At 41.4% G+C, this 23357-nt stretch overlaps 1 protein-coding gene across 2 annotated transcripts in view; it reads left to right on the top strand.

Annotated features, from left to right (window-relative positions):
• NWD2 (NACHT and WD repeat domain containing 2) overlaps positions 1–23357 on the top strand; it is a 134154-nt gene that overhangs the window by 101520 nt on the left and 9277 nt on the right. For both annotated transcript variants that reach the window (XM_084900295.1, XM_084900296.1), the window contains 2 exons: positions 15250–15453; positions 18715–18859. In XM_084900295.1, coding sequence (XP_084756421.1) covers positions 15250–15453; positions 18715–18859 — 349 coding nt within the window. The remainder of the gene's footprint in view (positions 1–15249; positions 15454–18714; positions 18860–23357) is intronic.

Raw genomic sequence — 23357 nt, 5'->3', positions numbered from 1 at the left:
GGAGGTAGCGTGGGGAGTAAGCGTGTGTGTGTATGGGGGTGTGTGTGTGTATGTGTGTGTGTGGAATGTGTGGAGTGGAGTGTGTGCAGTGGGGTGTGTGTGGGTGGGAGGGGAGGTAGCGTGGGGGGTATGCGTTGTGTGTGTGTGTGTGTGTGTGTGCGTGCGTAGAGTGTGTGGAGTGGAGTGTGTGCAGTGGGGTGTGTGTGAGTGGGAGGGGAGGTAGCCTGGGGGGTATGCGTTGTGTGTGTGTGTGTGTGTGTGTGTGTGTGTGTGTGTGTGTGGTGTATGTCTGAATGAGACCACAATATAAAATCGGTTTCATATTGTAGGATGCTGCCAAAAAGTTTGAGAAACACCGATCTCCTAGATTAATGAGTCAGGTCTGAGGGACACATTGTATGTCAGAGTACCCCACGACCCTAAAGATGTCCACAGCAGAGTACTTTGTGCATTCCTACCTACATTCCTACCTACATCTCGGAATATTTAAGAGCTTTTATCAGGCAGGCAGGAATCCGTGATGCTGTCAATGCAGAGTCCAGGGGAACGAGGCATTTAAACGCAGACTAATGAACAGTCTTGGAGGAGCAGCCTCTTTGCCTGCACACAGGCATGCTGGTGGACAATAATTGATTCAAAACTAGAACCCAGACTCAAGCTGTTAAATTGTAATTTCTTTACTAATTAAATGAGTGGTTTCTAAGCAAATGCACATCATGCAAATCAGGGCTTTGTAATTATGGTTAAGAGTTATCCAAAAATTCTCTAAATCTACTTTCTAATTTCTCTAAATCTATTAACAGTCACATTAATCCATGCTGCTTTTAACACTGTGAGTGTGCCATGGAAATTATCATGGTCCCAAATAAGCAGCCACAGAAACAAAGAGAATAATAGGCCTAGACAACAGCCATCAGTGGTCGGTGAGACCATTCAGTAAAGCGGGCATCGGGCAGATGCCACCATGGCCCTGGTCCATCTCAGCATTATTCACATCGAGGCCCACAGATCACACAGCATCATGACTGATGGAGCAGGAAAACACAGCATCATCTGTGAACTATTCTTTTTTTAATATATTTTATTGATTTTTTACAGAGAGAGGGATAGAAAGTTAGAATCATCGATGAGAGAGAAACATCGATCAGCTGCCTCTTGCACACCCTCCTCTGGGATGTGCCCGAAACCAAGATACATGCCCTTGACCAGAATCGAACCCAGGACCCTTCAGTCCACAGGCTGACGCTCTATCCACTGAGTCAAACCGGTTTTGGCATCTGTGAACTATTCTTGCAAAACACACACACACACACACACACACACACACACACACCTAAACCTGAATATGACAAGACTATGTAAATCTAATCGCCAGTCTATAGGACATATAGAGGCAACAGGAGGTGGCAGTCAGCCAGATATGCGCAGTAGGTAGTCAATAGCCATGTCTCCAGGCCGGAGCCTCCAGGGCCACTCTCCCGGAGTTTCTGCTCCAGCAGGACTGGGTGGGTCAGAGAAGAGAATGTGCATTTCTCACATGTTCCCAGGACATGCGGAAGCTACTGGCCCAGGGCCCACACACTGAAAACCATATTCCTCCCCTTCCCGTGAAGAGCAAACAGTGCTGGATAAACGAGTTGTTACTTTATAATAGGAACAAGCACCCAAGTGCCTGTGAGCCCAGAATTCAAACAAGTTAGCAGCTGAGAGGCCCGGTAGAGGACCCTCCAAAAGGTGGTCCCGGGGAAAGCCCACAGAAGTTTCTGACCTCCAGGAAAAGCAAGCCGAGACATGAGTTGGGTCCCGAGGGAATAAGCCAGCGTGGAAGAGAGGGGTGCATCTGAGGACAGCCTGTGTCCTATGATTGGGGGGTGGGAATGGCTCCAAGCAAAGGGAGAGGTGGACAGTGAAGACCATGGGGCCTCCGTAGAGCAGCAGCCGGGGCTTCTGCAGGGAGCGGAGAAGGCAGCACCAGTACCTGGGAGGCGGGGGGAGGTGGGGGGGGGGGCTGCAAAGTGGTAACAGAGAGGGACAACCTGCTGTGTAAACACCTGGCTTTGACATCAGTCGCCAGTAACCTTGGCATAAATGTCTTCAGGCATCAGCTCACATCATTGTCTACAGTGGGTGCTGGTGGCAGCAACTGCACTTTTGAGGCCCCAACAACCCGGCATCTGCCTTTGGCCGCTGCTTCTGGGCTCAGTGCTGTAGACAAGGAAGGCTTGACAAAGGCGAAATGGCAGAGCAGCAGCCAGACCCCGGAGCATGCCTGGAATCCCCCTCCCGCCCCCCAGAACTCTTCTGGAGGAACCCATGGGACTCTGAACTCCACAGAAGGAAGGTACAAAGCCAGAGAGATCCTATTCCGAGACAATGACTCTGATCCTGCTTTAACACCATCTGCTAGTGCTAGGAAACATGGATGACAAACTGCCACGTTCTCAATATTTTCCATCAGGAAAAGGGGAGTGATATTCAAATGTACATCCCTTTCCATTAAAACCATTTATATGGGACGACTTCAAGCGAAAAGCTTCTGCACAGCAAAAGGAACTATCAAGATGAAAAGAAAAACTACTGAAGGGGAAAGCATAGTCACCAATGACACATCCCATAAGGGGTTAATTTCCAAAATATATAAAGAACATAATTAAAACCACTTCAATGCATTTTTTAAAATATATCTTATTGATTTTTTACAGAGAGGAAGGGAGAGAGAGAGAGAGAGAGAGAGAGAGAGAGAGAGAGAGAGAGAGTTAGAAACATTGATGAGAGAGAAACATCCATCACTGCCTCCTGCACACCCCCTACTGGGGATGTGCCCGCAACCAAGGTGCATGCCCTTGACCAGAATCAAACCCGGGACCCTTGAGTCCGCAGGCGGAAGCTCTATCCACTGAGCCAAACCGGTTAGGGCATAAAATGCATTTTTAAAATACTGGGTCAACTCACTGCCATCTAAAGAGACAGAATATTAGGCAAGATACCGGAAGGACTCATAAGTGGAATTGCACTGACAGATTAGGCAGAGGCTGAAGGGGGCCTCCAGGAGCCCAGGCCTCATTAGTGGGTCCCCATGTGTAATGCTGCTGTCCTCATTGAAACAGTAACCCTTAGTGAGCCCGCTTCCCTTCTGTCCAGTTCTCAGGCCCACAGGGCACATGCCAGGCCTGTCTGCTCCGTCCCCCTTTCAAAAGAAGAAGCTTTTCTTGGAATTGTGGACGGGCATTGCATGGGCAATTCAGCTTTTTGTGTAAGGCTTTCCAAGCAGCGCTGAAAGGCCACTGCAGGACCCGCGCATGCGCACAGGCAGTCCTGAAAGACCCTTGCGCCAGGCTGACCCCAGCTGACCCCGCGCAGGCAGCAGGATGCCAAGTGGGAGCCTGCTGTGGGCCAGGCCTTGTGTGGTTACTCAAGCCTGGACAAGGACCCGGCCAGCTGGACGGGGGCTGCAAGAACCAGCTCTGCAGGCACTACAGAGGGAATGCATGGTTTATGGAGTATTGAGTTAGAAATCAGATCCGAGTGTGGGACTTTTTATATATTCAATATAAATCGATGCCATTTCCACTGACATGATGCCCTCAATATTTGCTAGCTTAGTGATGGGATATTTTGTAGGATATTATTTATAAAAGCAATAAAATAAATTGGAAGAATCTAAATGGTGAAGAAAATGTGAAATAGTATAGCTATGCAAAGGAATAAACTATATCTAAATTTATCAGTGGAGTCATCACAAAATTATAAGAATGAGAAAAAGTGTGGAATGTGTCCCATATATAATTTGTGTAAATTTTAAAATAAAATACCCATATATGTATATAAGTATATATAAAATATAAAAATAAGCTGAAAGGTATATAACAGATTTATAACATGTGCATTTGGGGAAGGAAGCAGCCTGAATTTTCAGGTCAAAGGGGAATTCAGCATAATCTGCTGTGTTATATTCCTTTCATTTGAAACCTGTAAGTTGAGTCCTAGCCATTGGTTAGAACATTGGCCCTTGAACTGAAGGGTCCTCGGTTGGCAACCAATCTACATGTCTCTCTCACATCGATGTTTCTTTCTCTCTATTTCTCCCTCTCCCTTCCACTCTCTCTAAAAAAATCAATGGAAAAACATCCTTGAGTGAGGATTAACCAAAAAATAAAAACTGTAAGTTGAAAACAAATGGAATCTGTAAGACGAAAGGCAAAAAAGACCTGTGCTTAAGAACAGTACTCTTGTCAATAAAATCTATTTCCATTGGGTGGAGACTGACATTCCTGATACCGCTGTACTGGAATGGAACAATCAAGGAAATGAATGACAGATGGTGGAGTCCAGGTTTCTCAGAGCTGGAGTTGAAATGTACTGATCAGCTGGAGGAGGGAGGCTAGAATGATCCACAGGGTAATGGATTAGAATTGGAGACACTCGGAGTTTATAGAGAACTCGTGTTTAACTTAGTAGAGATTACGTGTATAAGAATAATAATGAGCACAGATGGTTACTTATAGGAATACTTACAGAGATGTGTATATACATAGGTTAGTATTCACACATATAATTCTTTGCTCCATCAGCCAAGAAGGCCGAAAAGAAATGACACTGGAGTATCAACAAGCACATCTAGCACCCACACCCTGGTCTCAAATACCATTCTCCAGTGAAAGGAACAAGGCTCCTTGGAGAAATGATTCTGGAGTTGGAGCAGCAAACACACAAGCAGAACCTGAGCATCTTGTAGTGGCAGACAGTAAATAGTTCTTTAAAAAAAAAAAAATGCCACAATCATGTGGTGTGTCAAAGAAACCTAGGAGCCAAATACAAGAGCTTCCAGTGACCAAAGTTGAAATAATTTGAGCAACAAAATAAACTAGCATTAGATCATAACCCCAAATATAAATATTCATGAGTTGCTTCCAGTCTAAATGATTGAAAAAAAATTAACAAATGAGGGAAGAAGAGACAAATCTCTTGTGCAAAATAATTCCAAATTATGTAGATTCTTCACCGGGAAGGAGGGGAATCCCTTAAGTGTGGGCTGCACAAAGCAACTTCCTTCTAATGAGCACAGTATGGAAATGGGAAGGAGGAGGGGCAGTCACTCTACAGTGGAGAAACACAGCCAACATTGCCCCAGCCGGGTGATCAAGGTCAATATCAACACTAGGTTATGTTGACAGTAAGTACCTTGACATGATAAAAATGCACTTTATCTCTATGATCTCCCTCTCCAAACCCATTAGCTCCAGTCCGATAATGACAAAAATACCAGGCCAATTCCAATAGGGGATTTCCTACAAAAGGCAAGACCACTACTCCTCAAAATGGTCAACGTCATCAAAAACAAAGAAAACCTGAGAAACTGTCAGAGCTAAGAGGTGCCTAAGGAGAAATGACAACTAATTGTAATATGAGGTCCTGGATGGCGTCCTAGAACCAAAGGACATTAAGGACAAACTGGCAAACTGAATCAACTACAGGCTGTGGCTCCTAAAGATGTACCGTAAGGGCTCAGGAATTGTAATAAATGGTCCAAACCAAGGTAAGATGTTAAAAAAAAAAAAAAAAAAATAGAGAAAACTGATGGTACTAATGGGAACTTCTGATTCTATCTGCTCAATTTTTCTGTAAGCCTGAAATTGTTCTAAAAAATAATCTACTAATTGTTTTTAAAAATCACTTTGAAAGTATGACCAAATGTTGAGTTGTCAGGCTGGGATTTAGATCACTGTTGATGGTTTTATGATTGGTATGTCCTCTATTTTTTTAGTTTCTCAGAATTAGAAAAAATAGAAATTTGAACAGAATTCGTTCCCACACATTATGTGAGTTAGTAACTATGTCAGACCATTTTACTCAGCTTTCTTATTTATATTCACACCAGTAAAAATCTCTTATAGAATAAGGCAAGGTTTTAAGCTAGAAATTGCCAAGCATCTGTGTATAAAAATCTTCAGGCAAAAAGTAGGGTGGATTTCAAGTGGAATTTTATACCTCCTGCCAAATTACATTCTCAGCAAGGTTACACCCATTTTTATTGGTGCTCTGTGTCTGAGGATGCCCATTTCCTTGCTACCTAAGCACATTAGGCATTATTATTTTCTTCTATGAGTTTGATAAGCAAAGGAATCTTATCACTTGCGTTTTCATTTGCAGTTCTATGATTGTTAATAGAGTTGAATATTAGTATTTTTCATGCTCACTGGCATTTGTTTTTCTACTTCTCTGTGTTACCTATTCCTGTCCTTTGTCCATTTTCCCCTGCTTTATATGAGTTCTTTATAAATCTTTTCAATATTATCATTCTCTAATTCTGGACTCCTATGACACCATCCACTCTCCCTCCTCCTGCTTCTGTGCCCACATAAAGGTTAGTGCCCTCAGCCCTCTCTCTTTCTACTCTGTGATTCTCCCTTAAGCTATCTAACCCATACAGAGTCAGGCATACCCTGGAGATATTGCCAGTTCCAGAACACCACAGTAAAGCAAGGATGGTAATAAAGTGAATCGTAAATAGTTTTGCTGGTAGAGGGTCTTGCCTTCAGTCTGTAAAAAACGCAACACCTATGAAGCGCAATAAAGCGAGTGATGCCCCTATCTGAAGGCCCCCCTAGAATGGAAGCTCAAAAGGAACAAAGACCCTGACTGTCTTGTTAGAGTCACCCTGCCCTGGGTTGCCTGGGAATGAAGGGTTTCGGGGACTTCCAGTGCTCAAACTGGGACAGCCCTGGGCAAACCAAAATGGTTGGTCAGCCTACAAGGTAGGTGCTCAGTAAATAGTTGCTGAGTGAATGCATGGTGGCTTCCGGCACTGCTATTCCAGCGAGATGGCTCTTTTGGCATACAGTTCTCTATTTCTAAAGGCTTTGTGGAGACCACCATGTGGAAAGTAGACATCTCACTTCTAACATGTCCAGAACTCTCTCCCCACTCCTTCCCTGTCACACACACACACACCACACACACACACACACACACACACACCATACACACACACCGCTCTTTTGTATTCACTTTCTGAGTAAATCATTTTTCTCTAGCATTTTAGAATTCCAATAATCCTGACACATTTCCCAGTTTTGTCAGGTAACTGGTGGGGTTGTACTCTGTGCTTTGAAACTGTTGCAGATTACCTGCAAACCTCGGATGGTTCCATTCCCTGTGGTCTGTTACCCAGGCCTTTCACCCTATGGTAGCTTCCTTAGTTCTGATCTTTCTTAAGCAGAATATTTGCGCTCAGTATTTTGAAGCTAATGAAACTTCCTTATAGATACAAGCATCTAACAAGCAGTGAAAAAAGCAGAATTGTTATTGATAGAAGTTTAAGTTCAGCAGTGAGTTTCATAACCATGAACATCTGCTTTAAGAAAAGGTAGCATTATAATTTGATTGTGAGAAAGTGGAGACTCTCAAACTAGATTGAAGCATGAATTTAAGTTATTCTGCTGTATAAACAAAATTGGTAAATCTTGCCATCTATGATTTTACCCCCCATAACGCATTTTATGATGAATTTCCAAAGACAGCAATTGACAAAACCTACTTCATTTTGTTCTCTTTGTGCTTGTATTAGTCAGTTCCAGCTGCCACAACAACATATTATATAATGTGTGACTTAAACAATAGGAATGTATCTACTCACAGTTCTGGGGTGTGGAAGTCTGAGACCAGGGTACCCGCGTGGTCAGGTGCCAGTCAGGACTCGGTTCCTGGCTTGAAAGTAGCTGCCTTCTCACTATGTCTTCACTTGGCAAAGAGAGGCCTTGTGTTTCTCGTGTTTTTTCTTAAAAGAGCACCTGCTCTAGGCAGCCAAGGCTCCACCCTTATAACCTCATTTAGCCTTAATTGCCCCCTTTAAGGATCTGTCTCCAGTGCAGTCCCATGGAGGACTTAGGATTCAACATACAAATTCTGGGACTATTCAGTCCATACCAATGCTGCTCTTCTTTTTTAGAAGAGTTGAGTTTAACTTGATTTTCACAAACATGGTTATTAACACACTGTTAATACAAATGCCTTCATTTTTGAAGACTTGTTTCCCGTGTGGGCCATCAGCTGCCCTAAAGTAGCCTGTGTTCTCTGCTAAGGTTAACTCCGTACATCTGTGGCTGTGGTTGCACCTAGCCAAAAGTTAGCCAAACACAATTCTTGTAAGCCTTTTTTCCACACATTTTATCACCTTCTTACCACTTGCAAGCACCTATTTCTACATCTTTTACCTCCTTTCTCTCTTCTGTTTCTCATTTTTCAATCAAGAAGTATTCCATCCCCTTTCCCATCTATCCAGCAGTATTTCTCAGCTTTTATTTCTGTTATGTGTGTGCATGGTTGAATATACTGAATGTGTCTGTTTCTCTATAAATTATGTTTCAGTGAAGGGCTGGTGCCTTATATCTAGTTATGTGTCTTATATTTCCCAGAGCGCTTTCACCTAGAGCCGTAGTCAGCAAACTGTGGCTCTTGAGCCACATGTGGTTCTTTGGCCCCTTGAGTGTGGCTCTTCCACAAAATACCGCAGCCTGGGCAAGTCTATTTTGAAGAAGTGGTGTTAGAATAAGTTTAAAAAACTTGGCTCTCAAAAGAAATTTCAATCATTGTACTGTTGATATTAGGCTCTGTTGACTAATGAGTTTGCCGACCACTGACCTACAGTAACTATTTAATTCTCACAATAAGTCAGAGTAGATATGTGGTCAGCTGAATATACAGGGCTAAAGCAGTATCTCTTTTTACATTGTGAGAGCTGAGATTCAGAGGTGAAGCCATTTGCCACATTACTCCTAATATCTTGCTTTTTCCCAACCTAAAGTAGGCTTTCTTTATTAGTTGAGTAATTGTGTGCATGAATGTATCTTTGTCTACGTATGCTATTTTAGAATCTCATTTTTGCAGTATGTGAAACAAAGGCTCACTATGAACAAATTGTGGGAAATGGGTATTTTTTGCCCATAGACAAATGCCAATAAATATCTAATTGTTATATACTGTAAACTCCACCATGGATAGCTGGATGACTGAATGCACTGAAATGAAAATACTAAACTTTAGATGCTAAACATGTCTGCCAACATCCATTCTGGGCAACCCTGCATGCAAGAGTGTATCTTTAATGATTTAGAGATTAACAGTTTTCTAAAGATATTATCCTTAAGTCTGTTGGTGCCGAAGACATGACCTTTCTTAAATATCTTATTCAGATTATCCGTTTTGTGGACATTATCTAGTTCTAACAGATAATGTTTTAGTCACTTGTCGTTATTTCCAAATTTATTTCCATATCACCCCTGTAATGGCCACAATTCTTCAGAGAAATAGAACCTATAAGATATACATATATACATATATATACTCATATATATGTACATATACATGTATGATTAAGATCATATATAATATATACACATATATGGTTGAGATTATATATGTGTATATATAAAACATGTTTATATAGAAAGGATATATATTCTATATAAAGGATATATTATATAAATATATATATAGTATATATACACGCAAAGAATATGTACATATAAATTTTTATTATATAAAGAATTGGCTCATCCTAGCTGATTTGGCTCAGTGAACAGAGGATCAGCCTGAAGATTAAAGGTCCTGCGTTTGATTTTGGTAAAGGGTGCATGCCTGGGTTGCAGGCTCGATCTCTCATAGGGGATCTCTGAAATCAATAAAAATATATTTTTAAAAATATTGGCTCATCTGATTATGGAGGCTGAGAAGTCCCATGATCTTCCCTCTGCATCTGGAAACCCAGGAAAGTGAGTAGTGTAGCCCTAGCCTGAGTCCAAAGGCCGGAGACCCCGCAGTGCCGATGGTGGATGTCCCCATCTGAGTGCAGAAGACAGTGTCCCAGCTCATGCAGAGAACCAGGCAGTGAGAGGGAATGCTCCCTTCCTCCACGCTTTGTTCCATTTGGGCCCTCGACGGATTGCATGACAGCTCGCCTTGGAGAAGGCAGTCTGCTTTACTCAGGCTGCTGGTTCTGGCTGCTAATCTCATCCAGAAACACCTTCCAGACTTACCCAGACCGTGCTTAGCCAAATATCTGAGCATTCTGTGGGCCCATCAGGTTGACACATACATTTAATCACTACGTCCCCTTTCCTCCATTTACTCTTGCATCTTGCAACACTGGAATAAATTTTGAGTAACTGAGTTGCAGTCCACTTCTAAATGACCTTCTATTGTGTTTGTATTTAAAAATTGAAGAGTTGGTTGTGAAGGTGATTTGTGACTTTGGAAAACATTAAGAACATTAAGTGTGGGCGGCAGGTGCAGCCGACCCTTTGGTCTGGTTGTTTGGCATTACTCCACAGTGGAGCTCTGCCTGTGCAGACTGGTTCTGAGCCCCAGGAATACATCACAACCATCTTTGCCCTCCACCTAGCCATAGTCAGATGACTAGAATGCCACCACCCACAGCCACCGCACTGGATATGCTGTCGTCTTTGTGAGCAGTGTGCCTGTTGGTGTCCCCACAGGTGTGCAGTGCTGGCTGCAAGGTCATGCATGGGAGCCCTGCCAGGGCACCAGCTGGAAGAGCCAGCACAAGCAAATAAGTCATCTGAAGTTCCTGTCAGAAGGGAGCGTGGCACGTGACTTGAACAAGTAGAGAGAAAGAGGTTATCGTATTGAACAGCCTATATTCAAGTGCCGTGTCTTCTTAGAGAGCTTGTCTTGGGCAAGCCAGTTGATGCCTGTGAGCCTGGACATCCACTCCTGCAACTCGCCCTACTTCACAGGATGATGAACATTAGATGAGATTATAGATGAGGGAAATAGTTTACAAATAAATGGGTTTTATTTTAATAATAAAGGGGAAGCTAATGGAAGGGGAGGAATGGTCCCACCTGCCTTACGTGGTGACTGGGTAAGGAGTAATAAGGCATTTACTAAAGAGCATGCTATTCAACTTGTTATGGCACCAGTGGGGGTGGGGACTTCTCCTTTCCCTTCCAGCCGCCCCCGTGAGTAATGGCTCATAAACAGCAGCCCAGGGTGCACTTGCCCACCTCTCTGCAAAGAATGGCATCCCTAACCCCCCAAAAGACTCCACCCTCACCTCTTTCCTGACATCTCACCACAGAGCAAAGGCAAGGACATACTGAGGTCACGAGGTCAATGGAGAACACTTCAACACCTCTGTTCTGTTTGCTACAATGAAAACTGTGCACCATCACCCTCAGACCCCAAAGACTCTTAAATGGCAAGCTCAGGGGGAACGAACTGCACATAAAGACCAGAGTGGGGGCGGGAGAATCACTGTCTACCCAGTGGAAAAGACAAATCAATTGAAGGCTTAGGAAATGTTCCCTCTAAGTGTTTGAAAGCAGTAGTTAGATATGTTATATCAGCCTAGAAAGAAGAAAGATAGACACAAAAAGCAGAGTGTCCTTTTACATTTAAGTCCCCAGTTATAATGAACTCAATAGTTCATAAAACACTTCTTTTTTTTTTAAGATGAAGTTCATATAACACAAAATTAACCATTTTAAAGGCAAGAATCCAGTGGCATTTAGTACATTGTTGAACAACTGCCAACTCTATCTGGTTCCACAGTATCTGGAAGTATTCCTTAGGCTAGAATTTTACATGCAGAAACTACAGCATAGAAGCATAGTATGCTAATTAGACCAGATATCCTTCCAAATGGCCTTCTGGACGAAGCCGGGGCTGTGAGGGAAGCCCAGGTCCTGGGTGCCTGCTGGTGGCTGGAGGGAAGCCCGGATCCCAGGTGCCAGAGGGAAGCTGGTGCCAGCAGCCAGGGGAAGGAAGACCTACTCTTGCATGAATTTTCTGCATCGGGCCTCTAGTTTAAAAATATTAGAAAATTTTCTTAGACTTTTCATCAAATTTGGACTTAACTCCCAGATTGTATGTGAGCACTCAATTGGATTATTGCTTTCTACTTATCTTCAGTGTTTAAGAATGGGCCAATGGACTTATCTTCGGAGTTTAAGGATGGGCCAATTTAAATATGTTTTTGCACTTGACCAGGTGGGTGGGAGAGGTGATTATGGATTTCTACAGACCAGTGAAACCCTGTGTGTTTATGTATATATGTGTTGGTAGAGTGTTTAAACAATCCAATAAAAAGTTGAATGTTATTCCAGACTTAGGCATTTCTCCCACACAGGGTCGCACAGGCAGAATGATCAAGGGCGTAACTAATAAACATCCACCTAAATGCAAAATCAAATATAGCCTCTCAAATCTCCACCAAATTTCTTCTACAAATTGACAAAGTTGGCTTAAGCAAAAAATGAGCTTCTTAAACATTGAGGTCAGAAGGACGTGGAAAATCTGATTCCCTTTTGCTGGTGGGAGTGAATGTTCTACTGCCGTTGTGAACAGAGAGGGAGGCCTCTGGCTCATCGTTTCTGTGCCTGCTGTGGGGTCATCCATGCGCACGCCCCATGGCTACAGAGCTAAGGAATAGGCTGATTAGGAAACCAAGCCCAGATTGCATCTTGCCGCCTCCACTCTTACTTCTAGCCTCTTAGACTTGGTCCTTCATCTCTACCCCTGTTCTGAGCTGGACTTTGCAAATGACTCGGACTGACTCTCTAAATCTCCTCTCCCTGGCTGGGCCAACATAGGCATGTTTCGTGTGTTACCTTAGAGCCATAGCCACACAGAACCCAGGAAAGTCTTCCTGAACACTATGGCAGCAATCTGATCTTTTGCCATTTCTCTTTTTTGCTAATTCTCAAATAGTAAGATAAGTCTGAGGCAGGATCCTGTCTCAGGTGCTTGAGAAGTAACTGCTTCATGATTTATGAGCATTCCACCTACAGGAGGAATCGATAGAGAGAAGGAAAAGGAGAGAACAATCCAATAAGTAACTTTAGGCCCACAGCACATTATTACTTTTCTGGAGTTTCTTTATACAGAGTAGGCGCTCAATATATATCTGTGATTTGAACTGGATGAGGGTATTTTTTCTTCTCTGGTCATCTCTAAGGAACATTGGCCCTGCTATATGACCAAATAATTATAGCATTCAGTGCCTGCTGTTCAACTCAAATAAACAATTATTTTTAAATAGCCTTCGATTTTTGCAGTAATTTGCAGTGTTCCTGTCCTGCCCTTTCAGCGCTTGCTGACCATTATTCATGTGACCTCATATGGCCCATCTGGTGCAGGGGTTCCCAAATTCTAGATTCATATATAACCTTATTTTTAAATGCAGATTCCTAGGTTCCCTACCCACAGTGCCCTTTAGGTCTAAAAAGAGATCTGGTAAACTATATTTTAACAAGCCCTCTGGGTAATCCAGGTGCAGGTAATCCGTCAAACATATTTTGGAAAATAATCCATAGTTGACCCTGCCCTCGCCTCTGAGACCAGCCTTAGTTAGGGCAAAGAGAAGATGAAGAACCAACCATCTGTAAATTGCTAGTGCAGTAATGCCACTCCTACCTTGGGGCATGATCTTGTTTGATTAGTCAGTTTTGTGTTCTTTCCACTTCATGCCCAGGATCCAGCCTTGGATGTCAATAGCTGAGTCCATGATCTTCCTGGAGGTGGAGAACTGTCCATTACTAAGTCCCCTATTTAATGTTATGCCTGCCCACCAGGTCCTCCAGCCATGGCCAAGCTCCACCTGCATGGTTTTTGGATTCCTCCTGTGGCTACTGTTTACAGTCTTCCTTTCCCCTACTGTGCCCATGTGGCTTTGCTGGATGCTTTATCCCAGCACTAATGCCTCACTCCTGGTGACAGTCAGCCCTGGCTGCGGATGCTGACTCTATTTATCCAGAATTAGCCCAGGGTAATAGGATAATCACTAGGCTGGCTACCCTTAAAGGATCATGCTCACTTGGTCTGGATCAAATGCAGATTAAAATAAAAATGTCTTTCCTTGGCCTTCGGGCTGATACACTGAGTTGGAGTTAGAACACCCCTATCTCAAAAGAGCCCTCTCTGAGCCCTCCTTGACCGTATGAAATAACAGAGACCAATGTAGAGTTCCTCCATTCAAGTTCCTTGCAAAAGGAGACATTGGAATCATTTAATACTTACTGTTTTGTAATTTACCTTTGCACTCGGAGTATATTATAAACACCCTTCTATGTTCTAAACTCTATGTTCATAGAGTTCTAGAATGAAATTGATACATCCTTTGAATAAAGATATCATAAAATATGGCAATGCCCCCCTTTACTGGACACTTAGGTTGTTATACCAGCTCTTTACTGAAAAAACAGGCTCAGCAGACATATTCTGTTAAATCTTTAGTACCTTCTTCATTATTTCCTAAAGGCTAATTCCCAGGAAAAAAAAAATGCCAACTCAAAAGTTTTATATATTTTTTAAGGCTTTTAATACATATTGCCAGAATAACTTCCAAAGAAGTGTCGGATCAATTTTCACACCCATCAGCACCATGTGGGTATTTTCCCACACCCTCGCATAAAACTGAGCATGTTTTCTGTTGCCAATTTAATAGTAAGAAAATGATATCTTGCTCATATTTTGAATTGTTTTCAGTTACCAGTGAGGCTGATAGTAGCATCACATGCAATGATGTTATACTTCTTTCATTTATAGCTGGGTACATCTGGGGCTTAAAAATCATACAACTGCCTGGCTGGCATGGCTCAGTGGTTGAGCATCCACCTAGGAACCAGGATGTCATGGTTGGATTCCTGGTCAGGGCACATGCCCAGATTGTGAGTTTAATCACCAGTAGAAAGCGTGCAGGAGGCAGCCGATCAATGATTCTCTCATCATTGATGTTTCTATCTCTCCTTCTCCCTTCCTCTTTGAAATCGATACTTTTTTAAATCGTCCTATTAACTTTTGAAAAGCACTTATTTTGTTTGAGAGCTTATATGTTTTCAATATTTCCGGATCCAGATGTCATTTTTCTATATCATAAACAAACCAAAAAAATCTTAAGAATGGAACAACTTTTGTTGTATTATATAAACTTTGGGAAAATAAATTTGCTACAAAGTTCTGCAGTTTGAATGTCTAAAATGATATGCAATCTCATTTCTCAGTATGTGAAGAATTTATTATAATTACAATGTAGTTCATCTAATTTTACTTATTAAATAATTCCTGGGGAGGGGGTGCAGGGGAAATAGCCATTGCCATTAAACAAGAAAACTGGTGGCACAATGTTCATTGTAACCTATTTGTCATATTTATTGAGTGACTTCATGATATGAATACTAACACGAACTTTCTTGATGACACACTAACCTGAACTTTCTTGTTGATACACAGGGACTGTTAGGGGAAAAATATGGGAACATCCGGATCCCCGGAGAAGTGGAGGCCTCCGAGTTTGAGATGATTTTGGACGCTGCCATAGAGGCGAAGCTGGAGACCAAGTTACTGGAAGAGTGGTACTGTCGAGATGAGAACTCGGTGCCAGCAGCTTATTACCTCAGACCCAAGTCAGAAATGCTGAAAGGCAATAAAAATGCAGTAAGTTGCCCTTGCTTTAAACTGCTTGTGTTGTCCAGGAGTGGTGGACTCAATGTCATTCTGTGTTGAGCCCTAAATTTCCTTTTAACAACAAAATCCAAAGCTAAGAAACCTTCTAATTTTTTTTTTATCATCATGTAAGGATAGTTATTGATTAGAGAGAGAGAGAGAGAGAGAGAGAGAGAGAGAGAGAGAGAGATGAGACACATCGATCTGTTGCTTCCTGTTTGCTCCCCAACCAGGAGTCAAACCCACAACCTAGGAGTGTGACCTGACTGGGAATCAAACCTGCAACCTTTCAGTGAACTGGATGACACCCCAATCAACTGAGCCACCCGGCCAGGGCAGAAACCTTCCCATTTTTGACTCGCTTTTCTCTTTAGCAGCTCAGTCTTTCCTTCTGGGGTCACTTCCTTCTTCCTGAAGTATAGCTTTTGGAAGTTCCACTAATAAAGATCAACTAAGAGATACATTTTCTCACTGTTTGTTTCTCTGAAAATATTCTTATTTTTCCCATTTTGCTATATGTGTATTTATTCTGATTAATATGTGTCATGCTTCTTATGTTTGTAAATTCATGTATTCTATCGTTTGTGGAAAGTTCTCAGCCATCATTTCATCAAATAATCTTTCCTCTATTTCCTCTTTTCTTTCCTTTTTGTTCTTTTATTAGATGGACATTAGACCATCTCAGTCTGTCTTCCATGTCTCTTAATCCTCTTTCACATTATCAATTTTCTTACCTCTCTGCTTCTTTCCAGAAGATTATTTTAGATCTTTCTTCCAGTTCGTGTATTTTTTTCTTCAGCTATATTCACTCTGTCCATACAGTGAGTTTTCAAGTTCAACAGTTGTACTTTTAATTTTGTGAAAGGATGTTTTTGGGTTTTTATTTATTTATTTATTTATTTATTTATTTTGTTTGTTTGTTTGATTGCTGGGATGGTATTTTTAAATGTATTTTTATAGCCGAAGCCGGTTTGGCTCAGTGGTAGAGCGTCGGTCTGCGGACTGAAAGGTCCCAGGTTCGATTCCGGTCAGGGGCATGTATGTTGGTTGCGGGCACATCCCCAGTAGGGGGTGTGCAAGAGGCAGCTGGTCGATGTTTCTCTCTCATCGACGTTTCTAGCTCTCTATCTCTCTCCCTTCCTCTCTATAAAAAATCAATAAAATATATTTTTAAAAAAAAATAAAAATAAATGTATTTTTATAGTTTCCTATTTTTTAATTCAATATTTTCCTTTAACGTTTTATATAAATTTACTTTATGTTCTTAAATCTTAAGCATCTTGAAAAAGGATTGATTCACACATGAGTGTGATGGAAACATCGCTGTCCCCTCTCCAACTTGATTCCTCCTAATTGTATCCAAGATGTTTCTCCTAAAACTGAATGAAGGAGGGGGAAAAAATGGGTGGGTCTCTGCACTGCAGGAGAGACTGGTAAGAAGGCACAGATTCCATCCCTCTTCCAAAGAAGACAGGCTGGAACATTTACATTTAGCCCCAGGCAGCTCTAAGAGGAGGAGAGCACTGAGTTGGCGACAGTTACTTCATTTTGGGACCTTGCATATTTATTGTTCTGGTATTTAACATAAAGCATTTTCTCCATGCAATATGAAATAAGGTCAGAATCCTTGATTTTATTTCTTCTCCCTCACATGCATTTTTCAAAGTAATTATCTGCAAGCATATTTCAGAGAAATACTAGGGTAAACCCAAACGATTTCCCACTTAAATGAGCCCAGAGTAAAGGTAGTAGCTAGTCAATGTAGCTGTCTAAACACATGATCCCTTGGGAAACCAGGTCCCCATGGTGATTTGGGAGCAGTTGCTCACGTGGTGCTGTTTCGCAGGTTTTAGTTATTCCTTCTTCATTCGATTCTATGATCCTCTGGGGATCATAGAATTTAAAATTATTCTCTAAACTACACATGCTATTTCTGCATAAATGGTTGTTCAATATGATTATCAGTGTGAATTTAGTTTTCTACAAAAATAGTATTAAGTCATCTACTTAAAATGATTTTATCACATAAGTTGTGTAACACTCATCTTAAAATATCTAACATGCCATTCACCCTAATTTTAGGTTTATTATAGTTCATAATTATTGTCAATTGATTGTAGACATAAAACTTTTTGTTGTTGTTAACCTTCACTCAAGGATGTTTTTCCATTGATTTTTAGAGAGAGTGGAAGGAAGAGGGAGAGACAGAGAAATATTGATGTTACAGAGATACATCAATTGGTTGCCTACCACACACACCACAGGGACATGGAGATGGAGCCTGCAACCGAAGTATGTGCCTTTGACCAGAATTGGACCTGGGGTCCTTCAGTTTGTGGGCTAACACTCCAACCACTGCCCAAAACCGGCTAGAGCAACATAAAACATTTTTAAATACTTTGCAGGAGCAGGCAGGAAAAAGAAATTAGTTAATGGCTTTGAAAGGATGAGTGGGAACACACAGAATGTTGTTGTGTATTGAGCTACCTCTCTGGAGCCAGGGAAGGTCTGCAATGATCCACTAAAAGTCCTCTAAACTGTTACACAAAATAGAGAGAAAGTGTGGTTGGAGGAAGCATCAAAGGTGAGATTATTTTAGGTGAGCCATACACTTTGAACTTCAAAACAGGAGTGACAGCTTATTCTTTCACTGCAAAATCTGATTTTACTAGTATTGAGCCCGAACATGGATTCTCCATACAGTGCCTATAATATTTACCTTTACTTTCCATTTTGGGAAAATATTCCAGGTTTTGTGAAAATTCCATTCAAATACACTCTTTGGACAAAAATATTTAATGAATGAATATATGAATGTTACTTTCTTGGTAGGCAATCCTCCTGTTTTATTTCCTAGAAGATCAGAAAAACAAATGAAGAAGAAACAATGAAATTATAACATATGAGCACTTCCCTTTAACTTTCCTTCCTCTTTAGAGAATATTAAAGATATGATTTTGTTATGACATTTGTATCAAAAATCAAGAAGGAACGACATGGTATAATACGAAAGCCCAGCAAATACATCCTGTTTGGATTCACACCCCTGTGTAACTTGGGCAAGTTCACATACAACATGGAAGCAATTTCTAACTTTTGGAGTTAGTGGGAGTATCAAGTGAGATACTGCCTGTTAATTTCCTATCATAGTATTGGCACACAGAAACCTTCAAATAATAATAGTCCTTTTGCTCTTAAATACCGTGTTTCTTTGATGGTTTGAAGACGTATCTCACTTTCATATTTCCATAGATGCAGCCTTCTGCCCATGCGGAGAATGAGAAGACCTGGCAAGAGATATCAGATGAGATCAAAAAGATATTTAAGGCCTCTGTGAAACTGTTGCACGAGCAGGGGAAAATGAAGCACAGCCAAGCTAAGAGGTACCTGTTCTCAGGTAATTTTTGTAGGTCCTCAGTGCACTAAGGAACAGATAGATAATAGACACATTCACTGATTCCCTTTCATGGTTCGGCAAATTAAATTTTACTCACTACCTGGCAACGTTTAATATTCCTAAATGTCTCCATCTCCTGGAGAGACAAATGTTCTTTTGTTTTTTAACTCATCGATAAGCCTTTACTTCACTTGAGGACTTCTCCAGAAAATGTACTTTTTGAAAGAAGTCAGAGCACGCTGGATATAATAGACCAGACCCAGCCAGTTAAACTGTTCATTCATTCATTCATTCATTTATTCACTTGCCCATCCAGTAAGCATTCGTTGAGTGTATACTATATTCCAGGCACCAGGGATACAATCATGAATAGAAGGCAAGGTCTCTGCTCTCCCAGAACTTATTTTTTTAGTGTGTGTGTGTATGGGGGGGGAGGGGGGGAAGAGAATAGGCAAGTAATCGAATAAATGAACGAGATCATTTCAGAAAGGATAAGTGATGTGTATAGAACATAATAGTAATAGGCTAATAGGGCCTGGTGTAGGAGGAGTGGGTCCAGATGTAGATGGAGTGGGAAATAAGGAAATGATGTTTAAGCTGAATGACAGAAGGAATCAGAGCCAACATTGTAGCATTTATTTTGAAAGTCGATAATAAAGAATTACTGAAGAAGCCGAAGCCGGTTTGGCTCAGTGGTAGAGCGTCGGTCCTGGGTTCGATTCCGGTCAAGGGCATGTACATTGGTTGCGGGCACATCCCCGGTAGGGGGTGTGCAAGAGGCAACTGGTCGATATTTCGCTCTCATCGACGTTTCTAGCTCTCTATCTCTCTCTCCCTTCCTATCTGTAAAAAAATCAATAAAATATTTATTTTTAATTACTGAAGAAAAAGCAACCGTAGTTGCATTTTCAGATAGGTTTAGAGAATGATAGCAAAGCATTTGTGAAACCCTAAACAGCACTTGATACTATTCTCCCTGGATACATGGATTCCAGCTCAGAGAAATTATAAATAATTCTGACCAAGTCATTCTCTGCAAGCTGTCAAAAAATTTAAATCTTCCTGAAAACACTAAAATTGGCAGGAATGAGTGGTGTCTTCCGAATACACAGATGATGGACAAACATCCCTGTTCCTTTGGGATCTTGTTGATCCATATTTGAGGCTCTGGATCTTCATCTTTATCAAAGGAAAAGCCGCCCTGTTTTAAAAGCGTGTTGTGTTAGGAAGAATAATGCCCACAGCAAAAGCTCTCCTGTTCTTGGCAAGAAGCATCAGTTTGGGGAAGGCATTCTCTCTTCAGAATCATGCAGCTCAGGGGTTCGGATATTTCATCGCCAAACACTTCCTTCTCATTTTCTCCACACTATAGAACTCTGTTCACAAAGACGTTTAGGAAGATAAGTAATTTCATACTATGTAGTACGAACTACTACAAGTCGTCTGTTTTCTGCTTGGGGTTACATTGCTTACAGATATACACTCTCAGAACAGTTTTATTTATTTATTGTACATTTCAAACTCATTTTAAGACAATGAAAATTGCTGGAGAAGGACCCACTCTTTGAAATGGATGTACAGATAACCCTTGAACAATGTGTGGGTTAGGGGTGCCAACCCCCCTGTGCAGTTCAAATATCCACACATAATCTGACACCCCCAAATTTAAATACTGATAGCCTACTGTTGACTGGAAGCTTTACCAATAAAATGAACACTCAATTAACACATATTTTGTATATGTATTATATACTGTATTCTCACACAAAAATTAATCTAGAGAAAAAAATACTAATAAAATCATAGGGATAAGAAAATACATTTACAGTACTGTACATATTTACTGAAAAAATTCCATATATAAGTGGTTCTGCATAGCTCAAACCCATGTTGTTCAAGGGTCAACTGTAGTATCTATCTATATATAAAAACCTAAGTGACCATTACAACCGAACAACCAGAACAACAGGTCAACCAGTCACTATGACGCACACTGACCATCAGGGGACATACACTCAATGCAGGAGCTGTCCCCTGGTGGTCAGTGCGCTCCCACAGCCAACCTCCCACTGCTGGCCAACCTCCATGGCCCCTGGCCAACCTCCGAGCCCCTGCCCCTGCCAGCTCCAATCACCCTGATCAGAACCTCCCACAAACCTTTCCCCCTATCCCCTGCTGGCTGGTCAACCTCCAACCTCCCGGGGCCCCTACTCCCCCCCCCCCCCCCGCCCCCGATGGCTGGCCCCGATGGCCCCAATTGGGACTGGGCAAGATACCCCGATCTGCCCCAATCACTGACCAGGCCAAGGGACCCCACCCATGCAAAAATTCATGCACTGGGGCTCTAGTATTTTATATTTTCAAAAATCTTGAAACTATGAATACTAACTAGAATCTGGAAAGCTTTACATTTTTACATAACAGGAGAGAAAAAGAATAAAGACTTCAAAATGGTACTCTACAGTCAAAACTGAGGGGAGAGTACAGAGATTAATGCCTCATGAATGCTAGTTACCAGGGCTGGGACTATCCTCCTAATGTGTCCTGTATCAGGTGCTGTGACTGGTTCAATTTTCGGATATTAAGAAAAATGCAAGGAGAGAAAACAAATACTGCATAGTAAAGAAAGGGGACGTTTATAATATTTATAGACAAGTAAATATCAGAAATTACTCATAAAATCCCCTAAAATCATGATGATGCACTTTGCTTCTAAAAATAACTCTGGAATTGACTTCATCTTTGATGGCTCTTTTATTCAGGTTTATACTGAGTGGTCAGATTATTATAATCTCTGAATGCATAATAATCTGGCCACTCAGTGTATTTATTAGGTTTAGACCATCAACCAGGCACTCTTATGTACAGTCTGTCTTTTTCCCTCTGAGCCAAGCTTTACCAACTTGCTTTGTCTGTATATCTTTCTATGCTGCATTTATTATCAACACTCCTGACTTCTCGTATTTGTATTTTCAAGATTTCTGAAAATATACAATATACTACAGTTGACTCTGGAATATACTCTTATCCATAGAGTGATACCCGTCAGTTAGGTTACAGTTGACTTGTTCTCAGGAGTCAGAGGAAGCAGGGCATGTCCTGGTTATCATTCATTATGTGTAGAGATTACGGTTTGGCCACTTGTCTCTCTTCATGAGAACGCAGCACCCAGGCAATCCAGCGTGGCCCCTGGCATTTTACACAGATGCCTGGAAAGGATGTGGGCCTGCTCTCTGCAGGAGCTCCGAAAGTCAAGATTTCTTGAATCTTTCCTAATCTGCATTATCAGGAGTCCCTGCTCTTCCATAAAAAGAAGACTAGACTGGCCTCCTTAATCAGTTGTCTGAATAAAACCCTTAGTAAAACATGCTGATGCAAATGACACAGCTCACTCAACACTGGCTATAAATATATCTTCTTACAAATACATCTTCTTAAGTCAAAAATTTTGGTCAATCACTATCATCCCTGAAGAAATAATATTAGGGAATCCCAGTGAAAGGCATCATTTTAAAATAAAATCTCCACATTCCTTAATATAAAAAAAGACTATTTTTTATATTATAAAAATTTGTAATTAATCTTTTTGGATGTCACTGTATAGAATACAAGTATGTTTTAGGTTTCGCTTGATGTTGGAGCTGTGGACAGCACATGGCAATGTTTTCCTCTTATGACCAGCCCTGTGTATTCCGAGCACCACCCGCTCACCCCATGCTCCCAGCAGACTCCTCCTCAGTACTTAGCTCCAAGTGGATTAGGGTCACCCTCCTCCCTACCCCCGATCGTTTTCTGTCACTGCACCATGTTATTCTCCTTCCTTGGACTGAAACCATCATAATACATCTATTAGAGTGCTCTGTGGTTTGTGTCTGCCATCCTCCCCTGGACTGAGAGCTCCATACAGGTTTTTTCTCTCACCATTGTCTATTTTCTCTCCATTGCATCCTGAGCAGCCAGCAGCATGCCTGGCACATAGTAGGTGCTCTAGAAAACCAACTGGATGAAGGATACCAAAGGGGGAGGGAGAGGAGAAAGAAGGAAGTGAAGGCAGACGGGCGGTTTAAAAAGACTGCATGCCTTAAAATTCACTTTTATTTTATTCATTTTTATTTTTCTTCCCTAAAATAATGCACAAGTGACGTTTTTCTTATGATGGATCTAATTTTAAATGTTCCTGTGGAGGCTGGAGTGATTTATAATGTATATTTACATTTATGTAAGCATGTGTTCTATAAGCCTTAGCTTAGAAATAAAGTTACATACTAAGTCATTTTTCTATATCTGACCGGATAGATATAATGTGGTTTAACCTGATAGACATGGATAATTCAGATTGATCAATAATCAGAACAGGATTGTAGTTTAAACATGTTTTTTTTATATTGATATTTAACCATAATTGTTTGGGATACAATGCACCTCAAACAAAACGGTGAAGCTGCATGTGAAGGGGAGGCTGACCAGGAAGCAGGAAACTGGATCATCATTTGGCCTC

This window comes from Pipistrellus hanaki, assembly GCF_964339955.1.
Source record: "Pipistrellus hanaki genome assembly, chromosome: 1".
Classification (NCBI taxonomy): Eukaryota; Metazoa; Chordata; class Mammalia; order Chiroptera; family Vespertilionidae; genus Pipistrellus; species Pipistrellus hanaki.
Note: the sequence above shows the minus strand (reverse complement) of the source record. Positions and strands in the feature narration are given on the sequence as shown.